Genomic DNA, 24,105 nt, shown 5'->3' with positions numbered 1-24,105 from the left:
AAGATGAGCAGCTACATAAATGAAAAAAGTCAAATGTAAAATTAAAACTAAATTGTAATTGTTGATCATAATAATATTGAATTCTGTAAATGAAAACAAAAAATAATGACTGAAGAAAGAAGAACAAGACCGGCCTTAATAATTAAGGCCAACAAAATCTTAGGTGTCCGAAATTGAGGTAGTTGGAATTGTTTAAGTGACGAGCCATTCTAAGCCATGTCTTGGAAAAGAAACAGGCAAAGTAACAAAAAGGAAAGCCGCTTCAGAAGACAGCTAGTTTATCTTCAAACAGGTGTTGCTGTCTGTCTGAAGACGCTGCTACCAACCAACCAACAGGGGCCTCTCCTCTCATTCACTCACGAATCTCAATTTCAAACCAGCAACTGCACCATATAGCATTAGAAAGCAGTACCAGGTGTAAAGCAATTTCCAAAATGGAAAGAGAAAGGGGAAGGTGATGGGATGGGCCTAATGAAAAGAACAAGCAATTACTTCTCCAGAATCCACAAATGCACTCACTACAAAGAGCAAAGGCAAAGTGTAATCATGATTGCCTATAACGGTGAGTTCCCAATTACAATAGAGATGACATCTGGCCAAAAAAAGGTTCAGTTCCATTATGGAAATAAATGTTGCTTTCATCATCTCAACTATCCCTATAAGAACAGGATGTTTCCAGGCTTTCACCTCAAATCTAATCCAACCCCAAAATTCAGAAAGAGATGAAGAAGTGGGGAAGCTCTCTTCCAAATCATATGGTTTTAGCATTTTAACCATCTAACATGAGCTTCTCCTGGTACCCAAGGGTACAGGCATCTTGGAAGTGCGGTGCAATATGAAAAGGGGATGGGGGTTGTGGTGCAAAAGCAAGAGGGTCGGTACTGGCACCCCTTACCCAGAACTCTCCCTATCAAAAACAAAAGCTGCATTATAGCAGGGGCATGAGTTCGGAACAATTTCGTGGTCCCAAGCTGCCTTCATTATTGAAAGTACAACTGTAATGAATTGCCTAAAGACCATTAGACATTAGTGGAATGGAACAACTAACAATGAGCACCAGAAAAAGAGTTGTCGGTAAAAGCGGGCAACTAATCCCACTGGATGAGCTACTAGAAAGGACCAGTTTTTGTAATGTATGAACGTGTTATTAAATTTCAAACTATTCATGAGATAACGACAATCGAGAGAACAGGAATATTATTACAATCATGATCCAGTTTCAAATACAATTAAATAAGTTGTGCTTTTTTCAGATCAGAGACAACACCTCTATCTTCACTGCTCCTCTCATTATAAATAACCTGCATAGGCATAGTGAGAACAATGAAATTAAATAACACTTGGAAGTCTCACAAAAATAAATTTATCCTCTGACCAGAGGTACCTTATCAATAATGCCATATTCAACTGCTTCACTTGGACTAAAGTACTTGGGACGCCTTATGTCTGCTTCAATTTGCTCTGGTGATTTTCCCATATGTTTTGAATAGAGCTTAACCTTCAATGCAAATAACAAACAGTGAGTTTTTTTACCTAAGCGTCTCTCCGGCATCATAAACTCCAGATCACTGCAAAGTCGGTTAAGCAGAAGCGCTAATATTGCAGCACCATTTCAAAATATGCAACATGCATTATTTATTTATTTATTTATTGGGTTCAGTGAAATGCATGTAGTCCTGGGGATGAGGGAACAGGGTTCAAACAATAGTAGATGAGCCTAGGGAATAACGCACTCCATCCTAAGGCTCCACTGACGAGCATTACTAACAGTGTCTTTAAGTTCTTTTCTGACAAGCATTACTAACAGTGTCTTTAAGTTCTAAAAGCAATTATTTATTGGGTCCAGTGAAATGCATGCAGGCCTGGGGTTGAGGGAACATTCAAACCCTAGTAGATGAGCCTAGGGAATAACGCACTCCATCCTAAGGCTCCACTGACAAGCATAACTAACAGTGTATAAGTTCTAATTTTCCCTTCTCTACTTTTTTTGTTATTTTTTTCCTATACAAGTAAAAGGAAATTACTGCAAAGCCCCCACTAGGGGGGAGTCCCAGTACCATCAAATTATATTATCATCCTTCCATTTCACCTAAAGTACTTGTAGAAAGAGAAGAGAACATCACATACACACAACCCCCCCCCCCCCCCCCCCCCCTCTCTCTCTCTCTCTCTCTCTCTCTCTCTTCACCCAGAAGGAAAAAAAAGGTAATAACTAGATAAAAAAAACACAAGATCTACAATAGAATAGAAAGAAAATAGAAAAATCTTTACAGAAATACAAATGTAGTCCAACGAGTCTGCATCTCAAATTTTGCAGAAAATGCCTTAGACCTCAAGCCAGCCCAACTCATATATCTAGTGATTTCACAATGCAAGAACAAATGGTCAATAGACCACTTGCACATCACACAAGCACTTCCATGTTTTTCTAGCTTCTCTTAGACTATCCTCAGTCAAGGTGGTGTTCTTGAAGCAGCCAAAAGTATAAGCCACCTCCAGCAGGTCATACTTTCACCAATTCATTCCTAGGAAGAAGAAAGGAAACTAGAATTATATGTTGACCCCATGGAGAACCAGCCAATTTTCAGTTATCTTCAGCCTCCCAAGTCATAAAAATCTTCTACATCCCCCGTGAATACAGCACAATGAAATATCTCCAAGGATTCTGCTGGTTCCATATACTAAAATTTCTGCCAATATGTTAAACCAACATACACAACTCCACTACCTCTATCCAAGAAGCTCGCGTAAGCACACATAAGCCTCGGGAACCTCAATTTAAATGTTTGTGATGAACTTTGTATCAGATATTTGATCCTCTGCCATTCCCCAGCACATCAGATGCTTCCAAGAAAACTCCCATTTAATCATAAAAGTAACCATTCCATCATAAGAGCACTCATAAAACCAAATTTCATTTGGGAGATTAGTATAAAGAAAATTGGGAGTTGAACAAAGTAAACTGTAGCCTCCTATGCCCTCAAATCCTTATAGCTATAAAATGAGGCTCTTAAGTATGGGGTTTTTTACTTATTTCTATTAAATAGCACTTTATCAGGGTAACTGATAGCTATTTTGTCCATACATGGTGATGCAATCAACTCATGTACATAATATGGAAATCAAAGCCCTGCTCTCCCTTTGCCCCCCGCGCCCCCCACCCCCCCCCCCCCCCCCCCCCCTCCCCCAACACAACAAAGAAAAAAAACTCTCCCTTTTGCTACTGCCCTCTTGAAGGCACAGTGCAAATCAAAGCACATAATATAGCACTTGTAATCCCAAGGATCTGCAGCATGAATGGAAAGAAGAGAGCAGAAGATGCAGAAATAAGAGGTCATTAAAATTACCAACTCTGCTTTCACATTCTTTACTTCCTTCCTTGCAAGGTCCACATCCGTAGCTTGGCCTTGAAACCTTGCAATGGGCTGCAGATACACAAGGAAAGGAATGATTTTAACTTGTAATAAAATCAAAGTCTTCAGACAATTAAAATTGCGTATTGTAACAGTATCCCTGGCATAAACAAGAAATTGAACAACAGATCAAAGGATTTATGTATGCATACTATAAGAGAAGTAAAGGTTGATAACTACACCTGCTTTATCATAATTGTTGATGAGGGCAAGGCCGAACGGTTTCCTTTTGAACCAGCAGCCAAAAGCAATGCTGCTTCACCCCAAGCATTGCCAACACAGAGTGTAAAAATAGGTGGTTTGACATACCTAAGTTGAAAAAAAATGGTAAATAAATAATTGTAGAAGATTTTTATTCAAATAAATAAAGAAATAATTGTGGAAGACTGTTTTATGAAATTAACTGAAAGAAAATGAAGGAAATTCATTGACCAATAATGCCCACATAGCCTCTCTCACTAGCAAGATATAGTTCTGATAACAAAAATATATGACAAACAGGCAAATGAAATTTGATTATGTTTACAAAGCAAAAATAAAAAATTATTACGTTTCATTAGAAAGGAACAAATTATTTTCAAATAAGCATGTGGAAGAGGCTTTAACACTATTTTCACATAAAATAAAAGCATGGAAGAGGGTATAACCAATTGATTCCAAATGTTTCAGGTGTTGCAATACATTTCAGAAAAGAAAGGAAAAACAAGATGCATATCTTCTGGAAGTGCTATATTCAACTATTTCATTAATTAAGTCAAAACAGCCAAACAAATTTTGCTCCAAATTAACCATGGTGTGTATCTTCCGTAAGTGTTATATTCAACTAAGTCATTAATTACATTAAAACAGACAAATAAAGTATGCTCCGAATTAACCGACTTTAAAGCTGTTTTGAAGTTTCCTTTAAGAAGAGATTATTCCTAATCCATACTGAAAGGGCAGGCCAAAACTTTTTGGTGCAGATGATTAAGTACATGATTACCATTCTGTGATAATAATTATCACAAATGCATGAATAACATACACAAAGCTAGAAAAAATTCCAATAGCATAATGATGAAGAGGACAAAGATTCTAACCTCATGACATCATAAATTGCAAATGCTTCTGTCTCATAACCTAACTTTTCACCTCCCTAGGAAAAGTGCAGAATATATCAAATCAAGATGTGTATTAATAGAGACTCTCCAGGTAAATATTAAAGGCAGTAAGAAGAGATTTGTCTAGTAAATAAAAGAAATGCTCTGACAAGATATACAATGGCATAGTTTTATCATCTCTTGCTATTTGCTTTTGGTGCAGCAAATTACAAGCATAATTTTTGGTTTCCCCCAGAATTTATGCATAAGAATGTCACGGTTGTAACCACATTAGACATCTCATCAGAGTAATGATAACCAATGTGCATGAATCCGACATGACATGGCACACCAACACCATGATTTCAGAAAATGCAGTCTTGCACAATGGTGACACAATATATAAAAAATTCGATAGACGTGAGTACCTAAATTTAAAGATAATATAAGATGCAAACAACAGTACCAAAAATTAAAAGAAGAAGAAGAGGAAGAACAGTGACAACAAAAAGTGCATGTGATAGCTAGTCAGCTATCAGATTCTCCAAACTTGAAAAAGAAATTGAACAAAAGGTCTACTTTCATAAGGATCCTTCTTTGAACAAGATGTATGTTTTGTGTTTAAGAAAAATAAACCCATATTACTCTTTTATTATTATTAGATCTCAAGTTACTACTTTCAAACTGGCAATGTGTTATTATGTAAGTCTGAGAAATGTGTACACAATGTTGCACCAAATGTCTGATCTAAACAAATTAAAAGAGCATGCTTAGACATGCACCATACTTGTTGGAAAATGTCTAACAAATGTCGTGTTCATAGGTGTCCAATGCAAATACAACATGACACCTCCAACTCCTCCAAGAATTCTCCATACTCATAACTAAATCCAACACTCCCTGGTACAAAAGGTTTTCTATCTATGGCCTAGAAAATGGAGGTAAACTAAGTTAGCCTTACAAGACATTTAGAGGCCATTTGGCTAGTCATTTTAGAAAGAGCTTTAACTAGTCTTTAGCTTGAAGTCCTCTAAAGCTTTAAGTTATATAGTGTTTTAAGTCAATTAAGTGTTATAAAATGTACTTTAAACTATTAGTTAAGAAGTTATGTGTTTGTAAAAGAAAAGCTTATAAGTTGTGAGAAGTTATAAAATGACTAAAAAGAACATGTCATTTTCATTTGTATAAATAAATTCATTAAAAAGTAATTACAACGAAAAAAAGAAAAAATAATTATACTTTGTAACAAATTTATAACATATATTATGATTTTAATTAATAAATTTTTATATATCAAACAATATATTTATATAGTTTATACTTATATAAAGAAACAATATAATGTGTGTGTGCGCGCGCGCGTGTAGAAAAATGGGTACAAGAAATATAGACAGTTAGGTAGTTAGGCAAAATATAGAGACTGTTTTCTATTCATTATACAATTATTTATTTCCTAAGTAATAGTTTTTTCTGTGTGTAACTGCCTCCATATGAGCAGTTACCATTTGTTATAAATGTGTCCAATTCGAATAATGAAGTGAGAAGTTTTAAGGAGTTTAAAAGTCCGAACTTTTTCACGGTATCAGAGCATTTTTTATTAGAAAATGCCTCCATTGTCCCAATGGTGTCCTTCGCCACAACAGTCTCTATTTCTTCCTCTCAAGTTCCATATGTTTCTAGTTCTAATGGACATTCGGTTGTGATGTTCATAAGCTGCAAAGGAAAAGATGACTATCTTAATGGTAAAGCCCCTAAACTGAATTCAACATATTCAAAGTACAAGACATGAAAGGCAAAACACAACATGGTAATGTCATGGCTTGTCATTCCATGACTAATGAAGTCGAAGAACATCTCATCCTCCATGAGATAGACACAAGAAATCTGAGATGCTAAAAAGCAGACATATTCTGACATTAAAGACACAACATAGGTGTTGTCAAGTAGACCTCTCTATCACTCAATATTTTAGTCGTCTAACTAGTTATTAACAGCAACTCAACATTTCAATGTTTAAAAAGGCGGCCGCCTAGGCGCCGTCGAGGCGTTAGGTGGCCCATGGTCGCCGCATATACATGTAAATTGGTTGTTGGAATTTTAGAGACATTGGTAGCTATGAAGTTAACAAACAAAAGCAAAAAAAAAAACATAAATGTGAAAGGCTGTAACCTCATTATTTTTATTCATATCATCATACCTTTAAATAGGCAATACATGTCAACTAAATAACAAAAAAATAAGATTTATTGCTGGACTTAAATTTAAAAAAACGAAATTATCTCTACCCACTAAATCAGCAAACAGAATTTTGACCCAATCAACCCACTAAATTAGCAACTTTGAATTAATATTCAACATTGGCACCCCTAGGCGCCAGGCCCGATTAATCAAGCCCAATCGATGCCTAGCAGCATGGGTCCCCCAGATGTGCATTATTTCCCCTTTCCCTTTTAGATCCTCTCATAAGTGACCATTTTTTGGGTTCGTTTCTCGTGGATTCGTTGCTTTCTCTCTCTCGTCATTGCCGCCGTCGCCAATCGTCTCTTCAATTTTCAGATTATGGATCCAGGACCTATCTCCCTACCAATTCTCGTTATTCTTCCTCCGGTACATATCGCCATCATCTGGGTTTGCAGCTCTTCTTTCTCTGGTACATATAACTCTTGAATTCCGCCGTGAATGCTAGTTGTTGGATATGTGCACAATTGAACTTGCAATTAGATTCTGTTGGGTGTAAATAATTGAGCATTGTTTGAGATTCTTAAAGGTTTATTCGGGAAGTAGGATTTTGGAGGAAAAGTGAGGTAGGAACAGAATACTCTAAAGACTTAAAAGAAAGTCAAATGATGTCGAATGGGACTGGGAGTACGAGAGCATTGTCTGAGGCCTTCTCAATTCTTAAAAGGAAGTCAAATGATGTCGGATAGGAGTATGGAATGTTAATTGATCCGACGAATATAGATAAAGTTAAATGCAAGTTGTGTCGTAAAGTTATGTCTGGAAGAGTTTACAGAGTAAAAGAACACATCGGCCACATTTTTGGAAATGTTTCTACATGTCCAAAATCTTCTCCGGATGATTAAGCCAAATGCAAGAATGTTATTGCCGAGCCAAAGAGTAAGAAAAAGAATAAGAAGAAAGAGGAAGATTTGATGAGATCCTCTATTAATATTTCTAAAAGGGGGGGAGGGGATGATGAAGATGAATTGCAACAGTTGGGGAGTAGAAAAGAGCCCTGTACTCTTGGCCCTATGGATAAGTTTGCAAGCTCAATCAGGTCTAAAACTTGTTTGAGTGTGGGAATTATGCAAAGGCAGCAAAATATCAGTGAAACACTCTTTAAAGAGATAACACAATCTATTCGTGAATACTATGCTAGATGGGTGAACGAAGCTGGTATACCTTTCAATGTTATTAATTATGATAGCTTTAAATTGTTTGTTGAGGCGGTTGGTCAATTTGAACTGGGCTTCAAACCTCCCAATCAATACCAGTTGAGGGAACCCTTATTAAAGGGAGAAGTTGACATAACGAAAGAGTTATTGAAGAAGCATGAAGAAGAATGGGCACGAAATGGGTGCTCCATTATGACATATGCTTGGACAGATGGAAAAATGAAGAGCATCATGAACCTGTGTGTTAATTCTAACGTGGGTACTGCTTTTCTTTCTTCCAAAGTCTTTAGATGAAGCACATACAAGCGAACTCATCTTTGAGTATGTGGACAAGTGCATTGAACAAGTTGGGCCACAAAATGTCATCCAAGTAGTAACCAACAATGTTGCCAACAATATGGGAGCAACAAAATTGTTGAAAGTGAAGAGGCCAAATATCGTTTGGACCTCATGTGCTACTCACACCATCAATTTGATGCTTGAAAGTATTGAAAAATTGTTGAGGTATAAGAAAGTCATTAATCAGGCCAAGAGTTTAACAATCTTCATTTATGCACACCATAAGACCTTGTCCTTAATGTGGTAATTTAAGAAGAAGAGGGATATAATGAGACCGAGAGTCACTAGATTTGCTTCTTCTTTCCTTATTCTACAAAGTTTGATGGAGAAAAAAGACCAAATAAGGACAATGTTTACCAGCTCTAAATGGAAGGAGTGCAAATGGTCGACAACTATTAAAGGGAAAGCAGCCTATGCTACTTTGATGAGCATTGCTTTTTGGAATGGTGTGACTATATGCCTTAAGATTTTTGCACATTTGGTGAAGGTGCTTCGAATTGTTGATGTAGATAAAAAGCCATCTATGGGCTTTTCATGTGGAGAGATTAAGCAAGCAAAGGAAGATATTAAGAAGGCCCTAAATAATCCTGAGAATAACTATCAGCCTGTTATGGAGATTATTGAAGCAAGGGTGAATTGCAAGTCATGTTATAAGTGCTGAGTTGCCAAAGTATACTCATAAAGAGGGAGCTTTTGGAAAACCATGGGCAGCTCAAGGGTGTGCAAAAAAATGATGGCAATTATAATCTAGGTATAAAATTTCTTTAATCCTTTCTTAGTTTTAATCAATTTTAATTCCTTTAATCCTTTCTTAGTTTCTATGTGTATTAGTGTATAAATTTTGTTTACTTTATACTTGTTTGACCTATGTAATTACATGGTGGATAACTTATGAAAATCAAACTCCAAACTTGCAACGAATGGCAAGAAGGATCCTCTCGTTAACCACTAGTTCATCCGATTGTGAAAAAAATTAGAACACTTTTGAAGGGGTTAGTGTATATTTTAAAATGTTTTTAACATTTTAATGTCATTATCTCTATGAATTATATTTCTTTAATATCAATTAGTAATCCTTATCCACTTATCATTTATATTGATATTGCTTTTATTTTATTTATATAGATACATACGAAGAAAAGAAATAGACTGAACATGAATCGATTGAACAATCTATTCTATGTCCAATTTAATGCAAAATTGATGAACATGCAAAAAAGGGAGAAGGAAATGAATGTTGATGTGCTACTTGCTAGTGATGCTAGTAATGCACAAGGATGGATCATTAATGGAAGAGATGATGAAGAAGTTGAGTCTGGTATGGGGAAGTGGTTGGTAAAGCATCTTAAGCAAACGAGATGCTTCAACCTCAAAGAAGTTCTAGGGTGAGAGAGCTTCATGAAGATGATTTTCAATCAAGAGAAGAAGATGAGCAAGAAATTAATGAATTTGATTTTGAGTCCGATGAAGATCGTGTTGTGTAAGAATATGGAGAGGAAGAAGTCCAATTAGATAATTAGATTCTTCATATATGCTTTATGTTGCATTATAGCTGCTTCTATCTTCTTGAACCCAGAACTAATCTACAACAGTTTGTTTTCTCAGGCTTAATTCTATTATTTCACTTGTCTTTCCAACTTTGATTTTCTTAAAAATAACATCAAATTACATTAATAAGTTAAAAGAAAAAAAAAACAATAGTTTTCGTAGGCCCCAGTCTGGCACCAAACTAGCGCCTAGCGCATTTTAGAATACTGCAACATTTTCAAAGTGACCTAAATAGACAGACACTTCATAAAAAGAAAAATTGAATGTGAATTTCCTACATACCAAGAATCTACCAGAGACTACCAATCGAAAACTCAATTTGAAGATATAAAAATCCAAGTTAGGCTTCCTTAATATTTACAACCTAGCTTGAGGGGGCATGTAGAAAAATGTGTACAAATATAGACAATTTAAGCAAAATATAAAGACAGTTTTCCATTCATTCTACAATTATTTATTTCTTAAGTGACAATTTTTTCCGTATAATTGTCTTTATATGAGCAGTTATCATTTGTCTATAAATGTGTTCAATCCGAATAATAAAGTGAGAAGTTTTAAGGAGTTTAAAAGTCCAAACTTTTTCAATATATAAATAACTAAATAAAAACCCTAAAGCCCATGTTGATTAGGATCTATCCCACTGGTGGCGGACAAGCCAACGGAATCCATTGGCAATGGGTTCTGCTAGCAACTAGGAAAGCATCCCAATTGCCAACAGAACCCATAGCCAATGGACTTTGAACCTAGAGAGGAGAGAGAAGGGAGGTGGGGAGAGAGAGACGGGAATGGCAACAGGCTGTTGCTTCTACTTCTACTTCTGGAGACTAGGATAGATCTACACGACTATGGTAATAGCAACAACAATGGTGATAGGTAACGATGCGAAAGGCGATGGCAACGACAACAACAATGGTGACAAGTGATGATGGTGAAGAAGAACACTGGCAAGGAAGACAAGGACATTTGTTAGAATTTTTCAATTTGTTTTAGGGTATATTTGTCTTCCTCTTGGTCAACTTCAACCTTTTATGTGTAGCTTTAAGCTTTAGAAATAAAAATTTGGCCCCCCATAGCTTTTTGTAAAATGTTGGTGTGAAGGCTTGTAAGTTAGGTAGCGTTTTGGCTATTTAACCCTAGCCAAATAGGGTAACATTACTCAAAAAGTTGATTCACAGCTTTAAAGCTAGTGCTGATCACCTTTTAAGCCTAGCCAAACACCCTCTTAGTTCATGTTAGTCAAAGATCTTAAAATGGTAAGCATTGGTATCCAATGTAAATGTGCATCCAAGCACTTAACCTTCTAACACCTTACAGTAGGATCCCAATTCATGTAAGTTATTAACTCCCTCAGTGATACCCTTGGGTCAAGACTTGAGGTTTCAAGTTTGCATGTGATACCTAGTGGTTTCTTGGGAAGTCAGCTGGGGCTTAAGGGCAAGGGAGCTAATGACCCTACCTTGGATGGCTCATGGCAGGGATTTTCATGTATGTCATGGATGGCCAAGGTGTTAACCCCCATCAGCTTAAAAGACAATATGTTGTATCCCTAGTCACTCAAGTTTTCCCCTTTTACCAAGCCCAAAAAAAAAACCAACAGGTTCAAGTACCAGGGCAACTTTCATATTTAAATGTTATGTACTTCATATTATCTTGATATTCGATGCCATGATTTAAGAATGGAATTGTAATAAAATAAAATTATGAAAAAGATGGGTCATCCATGAAACTAGAAAAATTTCTTGTTGTCAAGATTGGTCTTCTTTTCTCTTATTCTTCTTCAAATATTATTAAAAATAGTGAATCCAAATATCCAATTTGGTTAAGTCAAATGCACATCTCACATTTTTACCACATCAAGTGGACATACAAGGGAGAATAGACAGGTCTAAATAACACATCATAAGAAATCATAAGAAGAACTACACCTATACTATGCTGTCAACAAATGACTAAAGAATTAACACTATTGTGTTATGCTAATTGTTGATCTTTCAAAAATTCCCATATAACTAGTAAGAAATGAGTAAATTGTTTAAGTTAAAACAAACTTTTGAGGCAAAAAGATGAAATGGACCAATAGGCACACCAATGAGGTGAGTAGATAAAATGGAAAAAGTTCGAAGCAAAAGAGACAGAGAGGGAGGCCAAAGAATACTTGATAGGAAACCCTTAAACATGCATCTAATATAATGGCCTTGCAGAGATATGACCGTGAATAGAGATAGCTAAAGGCCTAGAATTCATATAGCCAACAGCATCTAGTGGGATTAGGGCTTGCAATTGTTGTAGTAAATACCTATAAACAAAATCCCTTGAAGCATTTGAATTATCACAAAGTTTGTTTTACAGGTAATCCTTCAATTTTTCAATATGTGGGACTTACAGTAAGAACAGAACCAATGACATGCCTTTATTGTATTTTCTAATGTTTTATAATGCTATCAACTCTTTGGGATGGGGATTTTAAGTTCTGATTGGCATGTTACTTGAAATCAATTTTGATGTCCACATTCCATTGGAGATCTATAAAGGAAATTTCTGAACAATCTGGATAAAACAAAAATGATTACCTTTGTTGTCCCAGTGGAATTTATGTAAAGGTAAATTGGTTTCTCTTCATCCTCATATTGAAGGTAAAGAAATTCTGCAAGTATCAACTCAGTGACAGATGGAACTAGAGACATGCCCAAGTAAACAATACGATTCTTATACAAGTAAGAAGCCAAGTCTGGAGGAGGCTGTTCCCATGCACTTCCTCTTGAAAAGGGTATTACCTGTTAAAATAAGTAGCAATGATTCTAAGACAGTTGATGAGTAAAACATATGTCAAGGAAAAACTTTTTTATGTAAATGGAACATGAATACAATAACCAATAATGATACTGGCCTAATAGGAAAACAATTCAGAATGAACACTCTGAAATTTCTCATATTCAAAATGGATGAAAGATAAATTGGCATCACCAACGCTAGCTAGAACTGCAAATGCAACAATTTTTCTTGGTATAGAAACATACAAAATAAGATTATTTGTTAAAAAATTATATGCATCATTCTTGTCAAGATAGTGAGATTATAAGCCAGAACCAAACATTTACAGACATCCAATTAAAATGATATTATTCTAAAGAAAGGGATTCACATCAATTTGCGATATACACAAAAGGAATAAGATTATTATGAAAGGTCCACATATATAATCATGCATGTGACCACAATTAAAATGATATTATCCTAAAGATTTCCTTTTGAAATTAAAATTTCGTCCTAAGTAAGGATATATTTCAAATATTGTTGCTTTGCCATTCTTTACATAGTTCTTTTATACAATTTTTGGCAACTTCAATTTACTTTACAGTTTACAGTTTACCATATCAATTTGAGTGAAATAAAATGTGAATAGTTTAACTGACCTGTAACACATACCCTCACAAATACTTCAATCCTTCCACAATTTGGTGAATCAAGGATAAAGATAAACCCATAAAGCTCTAAGCCTCATCTATATGGGTTAGAAACCAAATAGAGCTGAGCTACACAGTGGCCAAGGCTTAGCCAATTAAGACCACGTAGAATAGGATTAAATTACATTTGAATTAGATAACGACATGACCTTGCTCTCCTAGTCAAACTAGCATCTTTAACACCTGGCACTTGTTTGTGCTTGCATCAAGGCAGACATTTATCTTAAGCCATCCAAGTGCAAGACCTCAAGATTCTCGTGGTGTAAATTTTGAACAACTTCAATACCCCCTAACATGATCTCCAGGGGCTAGGTTGTTTTACAACTTGTTTGGCTTGCTTGACCTGTTTCTTTTGTTCCATGGCCAAACCATTTGAACATGGAGGTTATCAAGTGTTAATGCATTCAGTGGCCAGATGTCTACATTTCATCATAATTTCAGGTCCCTATTCAAGTTAGATGCACCAACAATAGTCAAGGAAAATAAGGGGAAATATCCCTGCAGGACCACCAAATTGAATACCCCAAGAATAAGGTAGAAGCAAAAAGAAAAGAGAGGAACTTTCTCATTATTATATTATAATGTCAAGTGACTGAACCTTAATATCCAGCAGTCAAAGCCACAGTCCTTTATTCTTTCTCTGCAAACTTCTTTCAAGACCAAGCTCAATTGTTGGCAAGTTCATGTGAGAACTTGACCTTTTCTCCAATTTTATTTTGTTGTTTGAATCTGGCTTCCTGTTTTGATCTTTTCCAATTATTTTAACTTAGCCCAACTCTTCAGGGGCCTATTCAGTTGTGAGAAAACACTTTTTTGTTTTCTATGAAAAAAAATTCATAGAAGAAAAAAACAGAAAATCATGTTCGAATGAGAAAATATATCAAATGGAAAATAGAAGATTTTGTTTTCCAACTTTTTCAGATTTATACGACTATGAAAAACATTCTTTAACATGCTTTCTACTGTTTTTTCCCATAAAAATGGGTATTTTTCTGTGCTTTTCAATTACATGAGTTTCTCAGTCAGTATTAGTTGTACTTGTATTTAATTATTAATATTATTCGCAGTAAAAATATTAATAACAACAATATTAATATTATAAAATATATTAATTGTGGAAAGAAATTCAAATACCAATATCATTAATGATTATCATTAATATTATAATATAAGCAAGATCTATTGGATCTTTGATCCAACGTTGGGCTTATATGTGAATAATTATGCATTGCGGACTGTCAAATAATGTTAAGGCCAATTAAAAGTGATCTATTAAGTTTTGGGCTATTTAGGCTTTAATGTATCTAATAGGGTGTGGGCCTTTAATGTGTAGAGACCTAAAGGGTAATTTCTATTTTCTTGATGGGCTGAAATAGAAATACCAAAAGATAACATGAAAGTTATCTATATATAAATAGCAATTATGGTCTCCGGATCATAGGAATGATTCTACTGTTTCTGTATCCCATCATACAAGTTGCAAAGAGAAAGCTAAAGGGTTCTCTCAGAAATCGTATTGATCTAGAAGGCTAACTGCACGGCTCTAGAGAGAATAATCTTTATGGATTGAAGTACCCTTTCGCCTATTGTTTTATTTATTCTTGGTGGTTTGACATAAATGTTCTTGGGATTTGGGTGATAGTTTTCACAAAGGTTTATTTCTCTACAACAAGATCATCAATATTCTGTTGGCAGTATAATTTTTAATAACAGAACTACTAATATTTCAATATTACAAAAATATTATTAACAATATGACACTATATTATATAAAAACTGAACACAAGTTTTTTATAATTATTTTGAACACATTTTTCAGTTTTCAAGATAAAAAATAGTTTCCTGTATTCAACAATTAAATGTGTACTCTAAATTTCTAAAAGAAAAGATAATATAGGGATGAAATATTGGAAAACATTGTCTATTACTAAAGAAGCCCTTAGGCCCTGTTTACTTGTGGAAAACTAGAGTAGTTTTCCAGAAAATATCCCTATAGAGATAGAAAATTGGAAACTCTGTTCAAAATTGTTTTTTCCCTAAATTGGAGACTAGAAAACAAACTTTTTGTTTTATGAAATTGTACTAGACTTTAGAAAACATTTTAAAAATGTTCTTTACTCTTTTCCTTTATAAAATTTTCATTGTTTTTCACTTATTTCCTAAGGAAAACATGTGTTTTTCTAATTTGACCCCGCTTCAAATCCTATCACAGCATTTTCTTGTTCTTTTTAAGGACCAGCAGACACCCCCACCGCTCACTGATTCTTCTGCACCTGCTCCTAAATCTAGGGTTTCTACTTCTAGAGCATCAACCACCACTGCCACAGGTTTCCTTGCCACTATCAACCACTCCTTGTTCCTCTGCCACTGCTGACCACCTCAGACGACCATCGACTACCTTGGTCACCGCCTCTTGGTTTCTCAGCCACCACTAACCACAGACTGCCTTGGACCACCAAGGTTTTAAGCTTTTGTTCAAGTAGAAAATAACATGATTTTGAACACATTCTCTCATTTTCTGAAGTCTAAAACTGGTTTCATATTTGACAAAAATGAACACATTTTCCATTTTTCTTTGATTTTCTGTAGAAATGAAAACATGGAAATAGAGATGAAAACTGGAGATGGAAAACAGAAAACATTCTCCGTGTAAACAGGGCCTTAGTGTTTCCATTTTTCCCTCTTATGTTTCCAGTGCTTGTGATGTGGAGGATACTAGGTTGTTCAATGTGCAAAGTACAAAGGAAAAATGCCTTTTGCTGAGATCATCCTTCAATAGTTTGCGTTCTTGAACTTACAGAGTCTGAGATGGCTGCAGATAGGATTCTGCAAATTAGCCACTGCTCCTTCCTCAATCTAAGAACTTTTGACAATGGGTTATTCAACACCCTAGGGTGGAAGATTAGGTTACTTAGGTTACATAATGCATTTTGGAGAAGAAAAATAGATCCATCCTCAAACATAACACATTCATTGTAATAGAATCAGAAACAACATTCTGTGACACTGTTAGTTCATGATTCATCAACCAAACCAATGCTCTCATCGGTTCAACCGTTGCTATCTGTTTAGATATATATTATTAATCTATAAAGCGTACTGGTGTTCTATAATTTTGTGGCAATAATTATGAAAAAAGAAATTAGGTGGAACCAATAGCACATGCTTGAGCCTTAGCAGGTGCACGCAATTGTTTGCTTCAAACATGTACTTTGTTGGGAGAAACATTTGAACTTCTACCGGCTGTTGGGCACTGAAGTCAACCAATTTTGGGGGCATTGAACCATCCAGCTCAATCCTAGCTTGTTAATTGTGAAGCTCCAAACGGTGTCGTTTCTCTATGCTGACTGGAAGGCCACGTGCAGCAACCGCGTGCTGCCATTTGGCAGCCGCTGGATGGCTGCACGTGGCAACCATCAGCTGCCCCTCAGCTGGCGCCTGATTATGCTCCCTCAACCATTGCCCGATCATCTCCTGCTCTCCTGCTCCTCTGCCGCTTTCTGTTGGGATTATAATCGTGCTTGCACGATTTGATCTGGTCCATTCATCCACACTTTTTGAGACTCAATCCTAGCCGCTCTTGATCGCTTTTAATTGCTGCCTCGAGATGTGATCGAAGAGAGAGGCAGAAAAAAGACGAAAGAAAAATCAGAAAGGGGTTTTCTATCGGGTTTGGTTCTTGCGGGTTGAAGGCTCTCGCCTTTGGCTAGGGTTCTCTCTGGTTTGTCCCCTAATTCTTTTCTGTACATGTCTGTATAGCTTTTGTGGTTCGATAGGTTTGCCTTTAATCTGTATTAAGTGATTGATCGGCAGTTTTGTGTTCTCGAACCATTGATTGTTAGAGGGCTTTGTTTTGTGAGGGTTTATGAGCGTGTAATCCGATTTTCATCTCATAGTGCAGTGAGCTCTTCTCTCTCAAGCTCAACGTGGATGTAGCCTCAGTTTGAGGTGAACCACGGTAAAAACTCTTGTGTCTCTGTTCTTATTTTTGTTTCTCTGCGTTTATATTTTTTATTCCAGCACTGTGAATGTTTGTTTCCATTCAGACCATCAAATATTTTGTGATTGCTTAAGCAAAACCCTAAGTTTTCTGTCGAGTCTCAACATAGCTCAACCGGTTAAACCAGTCAATCTAATCTGGTTCTGACAACACTTCTACATAGTCATCAGTTATGCATCGCATCATTTATTAACCATGTTGGAACAAAATTTAAAACTAAAATTCCATTCAACTGATGCCTATGACTATAAGAATTTATCTCATCGACAGCTCATCCTTTTTTTTTCCCTTCTAATGTATGATTTGCAGGGAAATAAGTGCTGAGATAACCCTTTCCCGATTGTGTCGCAAACTACACATTAGTATACTTGGTCTTAAACAATTCAAAGCCCCTTTCAGTGTCAATCTACAACAGTATCCTTATCTCATTATTTTCCTAATAACATTTTCAGATAAGCATAAGATCATATAAATGTATCAATTCGCATGACCAACTGCAAATACTAACAAAACAAACAAAGAAAGAACAGTGCGCACTACAATAAAAATTAAGAGGGGGTAAGGATTTGGAAGAGAGTACCATGGTAACGACGCCGCGTTTGGGTCGAGAACCGGACGGAGAGGGCGCATAGGGGTTGAGATTTGGGGGCCGGATCTTCTGGCCGGAGAAATCGCTGGCGACGCTGCCGCCGGCTAAGGGAGAGAGGAGATTTGTGTGGAGAGAGGCTCTGGGAAAAGTTAGGGTTCTTGAGTGCCGCGAGCTGTTGGGCGAGGCTAACATGCGCGTGGTAGTGGGAAGTAAGTGCGACGCAGCCATGGTGGTCACCTCCATAGCCGCTGGTTCACTTGGACTCAGAGAGAGAGAGAGAGTGCGTGTCTGTTTTCTTTCTTCAATCGGATAAATGGTCGGACTCCCTCGCCGGCGGATTGAATTTGGGCCACCCACAGTTTCGGGAACTTTGATTTTCACAAAACTATTATTTTTAAACCAAAGCAAGGGTATTTTTGCCTTTTTATGCAATAAGTATCACATTTTGGTGAAATGATTAGGCTACCTCCAACAAGTTGTCAATTTACTAGCCAAGCCATATCCATAGCAAGCTAACCGATTTTGGAGACCTCCAACACTGCTTGCTATCGCCAAATCCATTCATCAAAGTTTTAGTAAAGTCCAAAATTGTCGCTAGAGTTGGTGATCGATTTCACCCAAGCTTGTCTCACTATCTTTCTCCCACAATGTCAAGAGAGGACAACTAGACATGGTAGAGGAGGAAATTGGTCGGAGACAACTAGTTGCAGACGCAGTAGAACTGTTGTAGACGTGGTAGCAACAAGCAGCATACCAAGCGAGCAACGACCACCAGATCCGGTGGTGATAGTGACTAGCAAAAATGACAACAAGGACGAGCAAGTTGTTCGGCGATGGGCACAAATATGGTTTGTGATTTTTGTGTATTAGATGAATTATATTATATATTTATGTATTTGATTATTGATTTTGTATATATGTATCTGATTATTTTATAGGAAAATGGAAGATAGATATTGGTGTGCGTTCTAGTTAGATATGTACAAAGATGTCTCGGTGTCAAAGATCCATAAGTGTAGTTTGAGGGCATGACTAGAGGGTTTTATTTTGTAATTAAAGTCTTGATACCCTTTAATTTTGAAAATGTATGGGTGGTAAGTCCTAAATAATGATGTAATGAATGTGTGTAATACTTCTTTTGACTCCTATTATTAGATAGCAAATTTGAAAAAACAATTTCTTTTGAGAATTTTGAGTATCTGTATCAATTTTCAATTAACTTTCTCTCAGATTTTTTATACTAGCGGGAAAATTCGGGAGCGGGCCCTAACACTTGGCTTAGTCTATTTGACCAGGTCTAAATTTATTTTTTAAATAGCAAAGCTAAAATGTTTTGTATTGCAATTTTGATTTTAAGTTTTTGATATATAATTTAATAAGTCTACTATTTTAAAAATAAAAAAATTACAAAGAAAATGTCACAACACAATGACAAATGACAATCAATCATATGATTATTTAGATAATCTCAATGTATCAAGTTTGAAATCAAATGTTAAAATCATAATTAAATATAGTATAAAAAACCATAATCACCTTAAATAAATGCTAAGTGCATATTTTTTTGAATGAGGAACATTGGATAGTGCAATGTTGAACTTTTTATATTATTAAAAATTTATAAAATTTAATATAGTTTTAAAAATGTAATTAGATCATTAGAAACTAAACAGCGAAAATTGTTAAATGACAAAAATTTTAATATTCAAAGTCTTAACTTTTAACTATTAACTTCTAAATTTTTATTTTTAAAGTGGAAATTCACATTTTAAGAGCATTTTTATATCATATTCATTAAAAAAATAAATATAATCTTGAAAGTAAATTTAAAACTATATAAAAAACGGGTTGGCCCGATAGACTTCTCTTAGGCTCCCAACCCAACTTATGAGCCCAACAAGCTAGCTCGGCTTGCCCATCCTAGGCAGAGACGGCCTTAGGCTAGGGCTACCAGGGCTCATAGCTGAGGGGGCCCGATTTTTTTTTTAAAAAACTTATGTATATATGTGTATAAAAAATTAAAAAAAGAAGTTACCGCTTGTACCCTATCAAAAGAAGATTTCATTGTTATTTTTATTTTGTTGGCACATGTAATGATTGTTTTTGTTTCGATTAATTGTGGAGAATGAAAGTAGAGGTGCTAATGGTTCGAATTGATCCGATTCTATAAGAATCCAATAACCGAACTATTTTTAACGGTTCCGAAAAAATAAGAACCGTAATCAAATCATTACATATATAAAATCAAACCATGACCAATCCGTCACACCGAACCGATTTCAGTTCTATCCAATTAACATTTAACTTCTAAATATTTTCATAAAATATGAAATTACAAACAAATTTGTTAATTAAAATAAACCCATAACTTCATTAATCCTTCAAGTCTTGAAGTAAAAATAAAACAAAATAATTCATAGACTATCTCATCAAATGAGATTACATCGACCATTTAGTATAGTAATAGAGCAAAAAAGCCTAAAAATAAAAGAGTTAATGGATCTCGCTAGTTTCCTAAGAAGTGATACTATTTATGCATATGTATATAAATATATATATACCAAAAAAATTATAATATATATAAGTATAATATCGGTTTCAATTCGGTTCGAACCATAATTTGAAAAAAAAAAAAAACAATAACCAAACCAAATATATCAGTTCTTAATTTTTTAAAACCAAAACCTAACCATTGAACCATAGAACCAATCCAAAAAGCACGGTTCAGTCTGATTTGATCCGATTCCCCAATTTTTGGATATTTTTTGACAACCCTAGATGAAAGGAAGATTGATCAAATCAAGAAATGCTTACGGGGATTTGGGAGGAAGTATGTAGATTCAAATATGTAATTTTCGTTTTTTAATGCAATATTTACAATGCATGGTACTCTTTTTCCTTCATTTGAGATTTTGTCCCATTGGGTTTTCCCCTTTTCCCCAAACAAGGTTTTAATAAGACTCTAAATTATTCTTCTTTATCTTTTGTAAATTTTTATAATTTTAATAAAATTAATTAGTTGATAATTTTTATTTTTTTGATTTAATTTGTATAAAGGGGCACACTTAAAAAAATTTGCCCTGAACCTCAGAAAATCCAGAACCGGCTCTGATCCTAGGCAAGCTCACGGGCCAAGTAGGGTCCTATATTTTATTGATAAGTTGAGTTTAAGCTCGACTCGTCTTATGAATGAGTTAAACTAACTCAAATCGTCTTTTTAAAGCCAATAAACAACCTGCCCCGTTTGACATGCCTTAAAGAAAACTCCTATTAGTGCAACCATTGAACTTAAATCCATTCTCTAATTCTCTTCTTTTTGTCTTGATACAACCATCAAACTTAGATCTAGCTTGTTTAAGTTGAGAGATTTGTGGCCAACTGCGTGGGATTCTTCACTAGTAAGGGCAACCTAATGAATTGAACTTGTACTGGCGTGGGCCATTTTCTTCCTCCAATGATGCCTTCTTTTACCAAATCACACTATAAAAAAATTAATTTTCTACTATATATTTTTTGCAACGATTTTAAAAATTGTGACAAAATATGATATTTTGCATGCGATTTGTTTAACATTTTGTGGCCATTTTTTAAAATCGCGACAAAATTCATTAAAATATTTAATTTTACAATAGTTTTTAAAGAATCACTGCTAAATTAAGAAAAGTAATTAAACAATTAAAAAATTAAATTAAACTTCACGGCTAATTCTAAGAAATTGTTGCTAAATTCAAAATTAATTAAATAATTAAAATTAAAATAATATTTGCAATGATTTTAAAAAACTATGGCAAAATTCATTAAAAAATTGAATTTAACGGTGATTTTTGAGAAACCCCCTCTAAATTTAAAAAATAATTAAATAATTAAAATTAAATTAACATTTGGACTATTTTGAAAGACCGTCACTAAATTCAATTTTTTAAAAAATAATTAAATAATTTAAAATTAAAATTAAATTAATATTTGTGGCAATTTTTAAAAACTGTCACAAATTTCATTAAAAATTAAATTTTTTTTAAGAAAATAATTAAAAATTAAATTAATAAAAAGAAATATAAAATCTTAAAAAAATTAAAATTTAATTTAAATTAATCTCAAAATTCATTAAAAATTTAATTTAAAAAAATAAAAAGAAATTTAACAAAATTTTAATAATTTTTAAAAAATATATAAAATCTTCTTTTTTATTTTTTAATCAATTAATTTATTTTTAATTTATTCCTTTATTCTTTTAAAAATAATTAATTAATTAATATTTTTTAATTTATATTAAAAAATATAAAATATAATTCTAAAAAATAGTGGTTGGATTAATATATGATTTATATGCACGCATATATAACAAAAAGACTTCATAGATGAGATGGTTCGCGCGCGCACATACATAGGGAAGGTTACGAATTTGAAACTGGGGAGGGGAATGCTGGGAAGTTAATTTTCAACATCGCCACATGGCGCGCATGGGCTAGGCGCGCATGCGAGCGCAAGCAGGGCTAGGCTTTGGGAATCGGGTGCACAACCTGGCCACCCGAGCTTGCACGGGGTGGGTCAATTAAAAATTTAAATATTTTTTTAACTTTTGTGGCTATTTCGAAACCATCGCTAAATATTTTAAAAATTGTCGTTAAATTACTTATTTTGCGGCGGTTAAAAAATTGCCACAAAAAATATAATTAGTGACGATTACTCCAACAGTTGTTGAAATCGTCGGTAAATGTTTCGTAACTCCTGATTTAGCGATGATTTTGAAAATCACTATTAAATTTTTTTGCGATAGTTAAAATATTGCTAAATGCAAAAAAAAAAAAATCGTTACTAAATACTAATTTTTTCGCAACAGTTAAAATATTGCTAAATACAAAAAAAAAAATCGTTACTAAATACTAATTTTTTTTGTAGTGTCAATGGCAGAGAAACACACTTGATTCCCATATTTGAGCAAATAGTAAAGGAATCAAAGCTTAGGACAAAAGAGTAGAGACTTTTTGGTTGCAGAGGAATGAAAAAAAGGCATTTGTCATATCAGGAAGAGGAGGTTGACTTCAAGAGAGGTCATCTCGGGGTGGTGGAGGGGGTGGCATTTCGTATCAAGATACATGTATAATATATATTGGGTTAACTCAAACATGTCTCGTTTAATAATCATAATCATGTTAAATTCTTTAAACCAAAACACAACACATTTATTAAATGTGAAACACGACCTGACCCGTTTAAATCGTTTAACTAAACGTGTCGTGTTGTGTCACCTGTTAACCTGTTTAACTCGTTTAATTTAAACGAGTCATGTTGTGTCACCTGTTAAACGTGTTATTTAGTTTTAAACGTGTTATTTCGTGTATAATCATATTACCGTGTTCAAATCAATTCACTAACCTTTTTAATAAAACGTATTATTTCGTATATAATCGTGTTAATGTGTTAAGGTTAACCCGTTAACATGTTTAATTAAATGTGTTATTTTGTATCTAAACGAGTTAGACGAGTTGACCTGCCTAAGACACGAAAATAATCGTGTCATAAACGGGTATGACCCGAACTCGATTAACTCCAACTTTAACCCACTTAACTCCGTATCGTATCGTGTCATGTAATCGAGTCGTGTTCAAAATTGCCAATCCTGGGTGGAGGTGGTAAGATGTGGTATTGGTAAAAAAAAATAAAACAAAAAAGGCTTGATGTGCCGATGGAGGTGTAATTGGTTAATAAGGGCCTCCCAACTTTTTCAACCTCTAGTGATTGCCTTTTTCCGCCTATTTTGTTCTTTAATTTTGCATTAGAACCCCTGACACGATGGGTTCCTTTGTGGGTAGGTGGTTGGAAGCCACTTTAGCAATGACACTTTCAAAGCACAAAAGAGATAAAAAAAAAAAAAGAAAATAGCAAAGAGAAAGAAAAAGACTGATGCGACATTCCAAAATTTCTCCTCACCATGCCATGTCCGTGGATAATAGTTAAAATTAATTATAGTTTATAATTATAATGAAAAAGTTGAATATTCCAATTAATAAAGTGTTAATTTCACAAGCCACCGTTGAGGTGTGTTTGAATTATATAAACTACTCCTATATTTTTAGAAATGACACCAATGTCTTGTTGGATACGAGTTTTAAGACCAATTTTAATCACATAAAATAAACTTGATTTTATAATTCTTTAAATATTATTTAAATAACAAATTTATGTTTTTTATTTAAATTTTAATATGATTTAAATTAAACATATATCTATTAGTATAATAAAAAATGAATACCGTTCTTAAAGTGTTAAGAATATGA

The 24,105-nt window shown here is 34.5% G+C and overlaps 1 protein-coding gene across 1 annotated transcript; it reads right to left on the bottom strand.

The window, feature by feature from the left end:
• Positions 1-1,144: 1,144 nt before the first annotated feature.
• On the bottom strand, positions 1,145-18,201 carry LOC127813559 (ATP-dependent Clp protease proteolytic subunit-related protein 4, chloroplastic). The gene is made up of 7 exons (XM_052354579.1): positions 17,819-18,201; positions 12,345-12,548; positions 4,493-4,548; positions 3,596-3,722; positions 3,348-3,425; positions 1,385-1,498; positions 1,145-1,301 (listed from the first exon to the last, which is right to left on the bottom strand). The coding sequence occupies exons 1-7, from the start codon at positions 18,068-18,070 to the stop codon at positions 1,230-1,232; spliced, it is 903 nt and encodes a 300-aa protein (XP_052210539.1). The 5' UTR covers positions 18,071-18,201; the 3' UTR covers positions 1,145-1,229.
• Positions 18,202-24,105: the final 5,904 nt, after the last annotated feature.

This window comes from Diospyros lotus, chromosome 11, assembly GCF_014633365.1.
Source record: "Diospyros lotus cultivar Yz01 chromosome 11, ASM1463336v1, whole genome shotgun sequence".
Lineage (NCBI taxonomy): Eukaryota > Viridiplantae > Streptophyta > Magnoliopsida > Ericales > Ebenaceae > Diospyros > Diospyros lotus.
This window is presented reverse-complemented; position numbering and strand designations above follow the sequence as displayed.

Bases quoted from the DNA above. Each gene is read 5' to 3' on its own strand.
- LOC127813559 (XM_052354579.1), bottom strand. From the start codon at position 18,070: ATGGAGGTGACCACCATGGCTGCGTCGCACTTACTTCCCACTACCACG. The intron at 12,549-17,818 runs GTACTCTCTTCC...TTATTTTAACAG, and splicing joins AACGCGGCGTCGTTACCATG to GTAATACCCTTTTCAAGAGG. The intron at 1,499-3,347 runs GTAATTTTAATG...TTTGCATTGAAG, and splicing joins AGAATGTGAAAGCAGAGTTG to GTTAAGCTCTATTCAAAACA.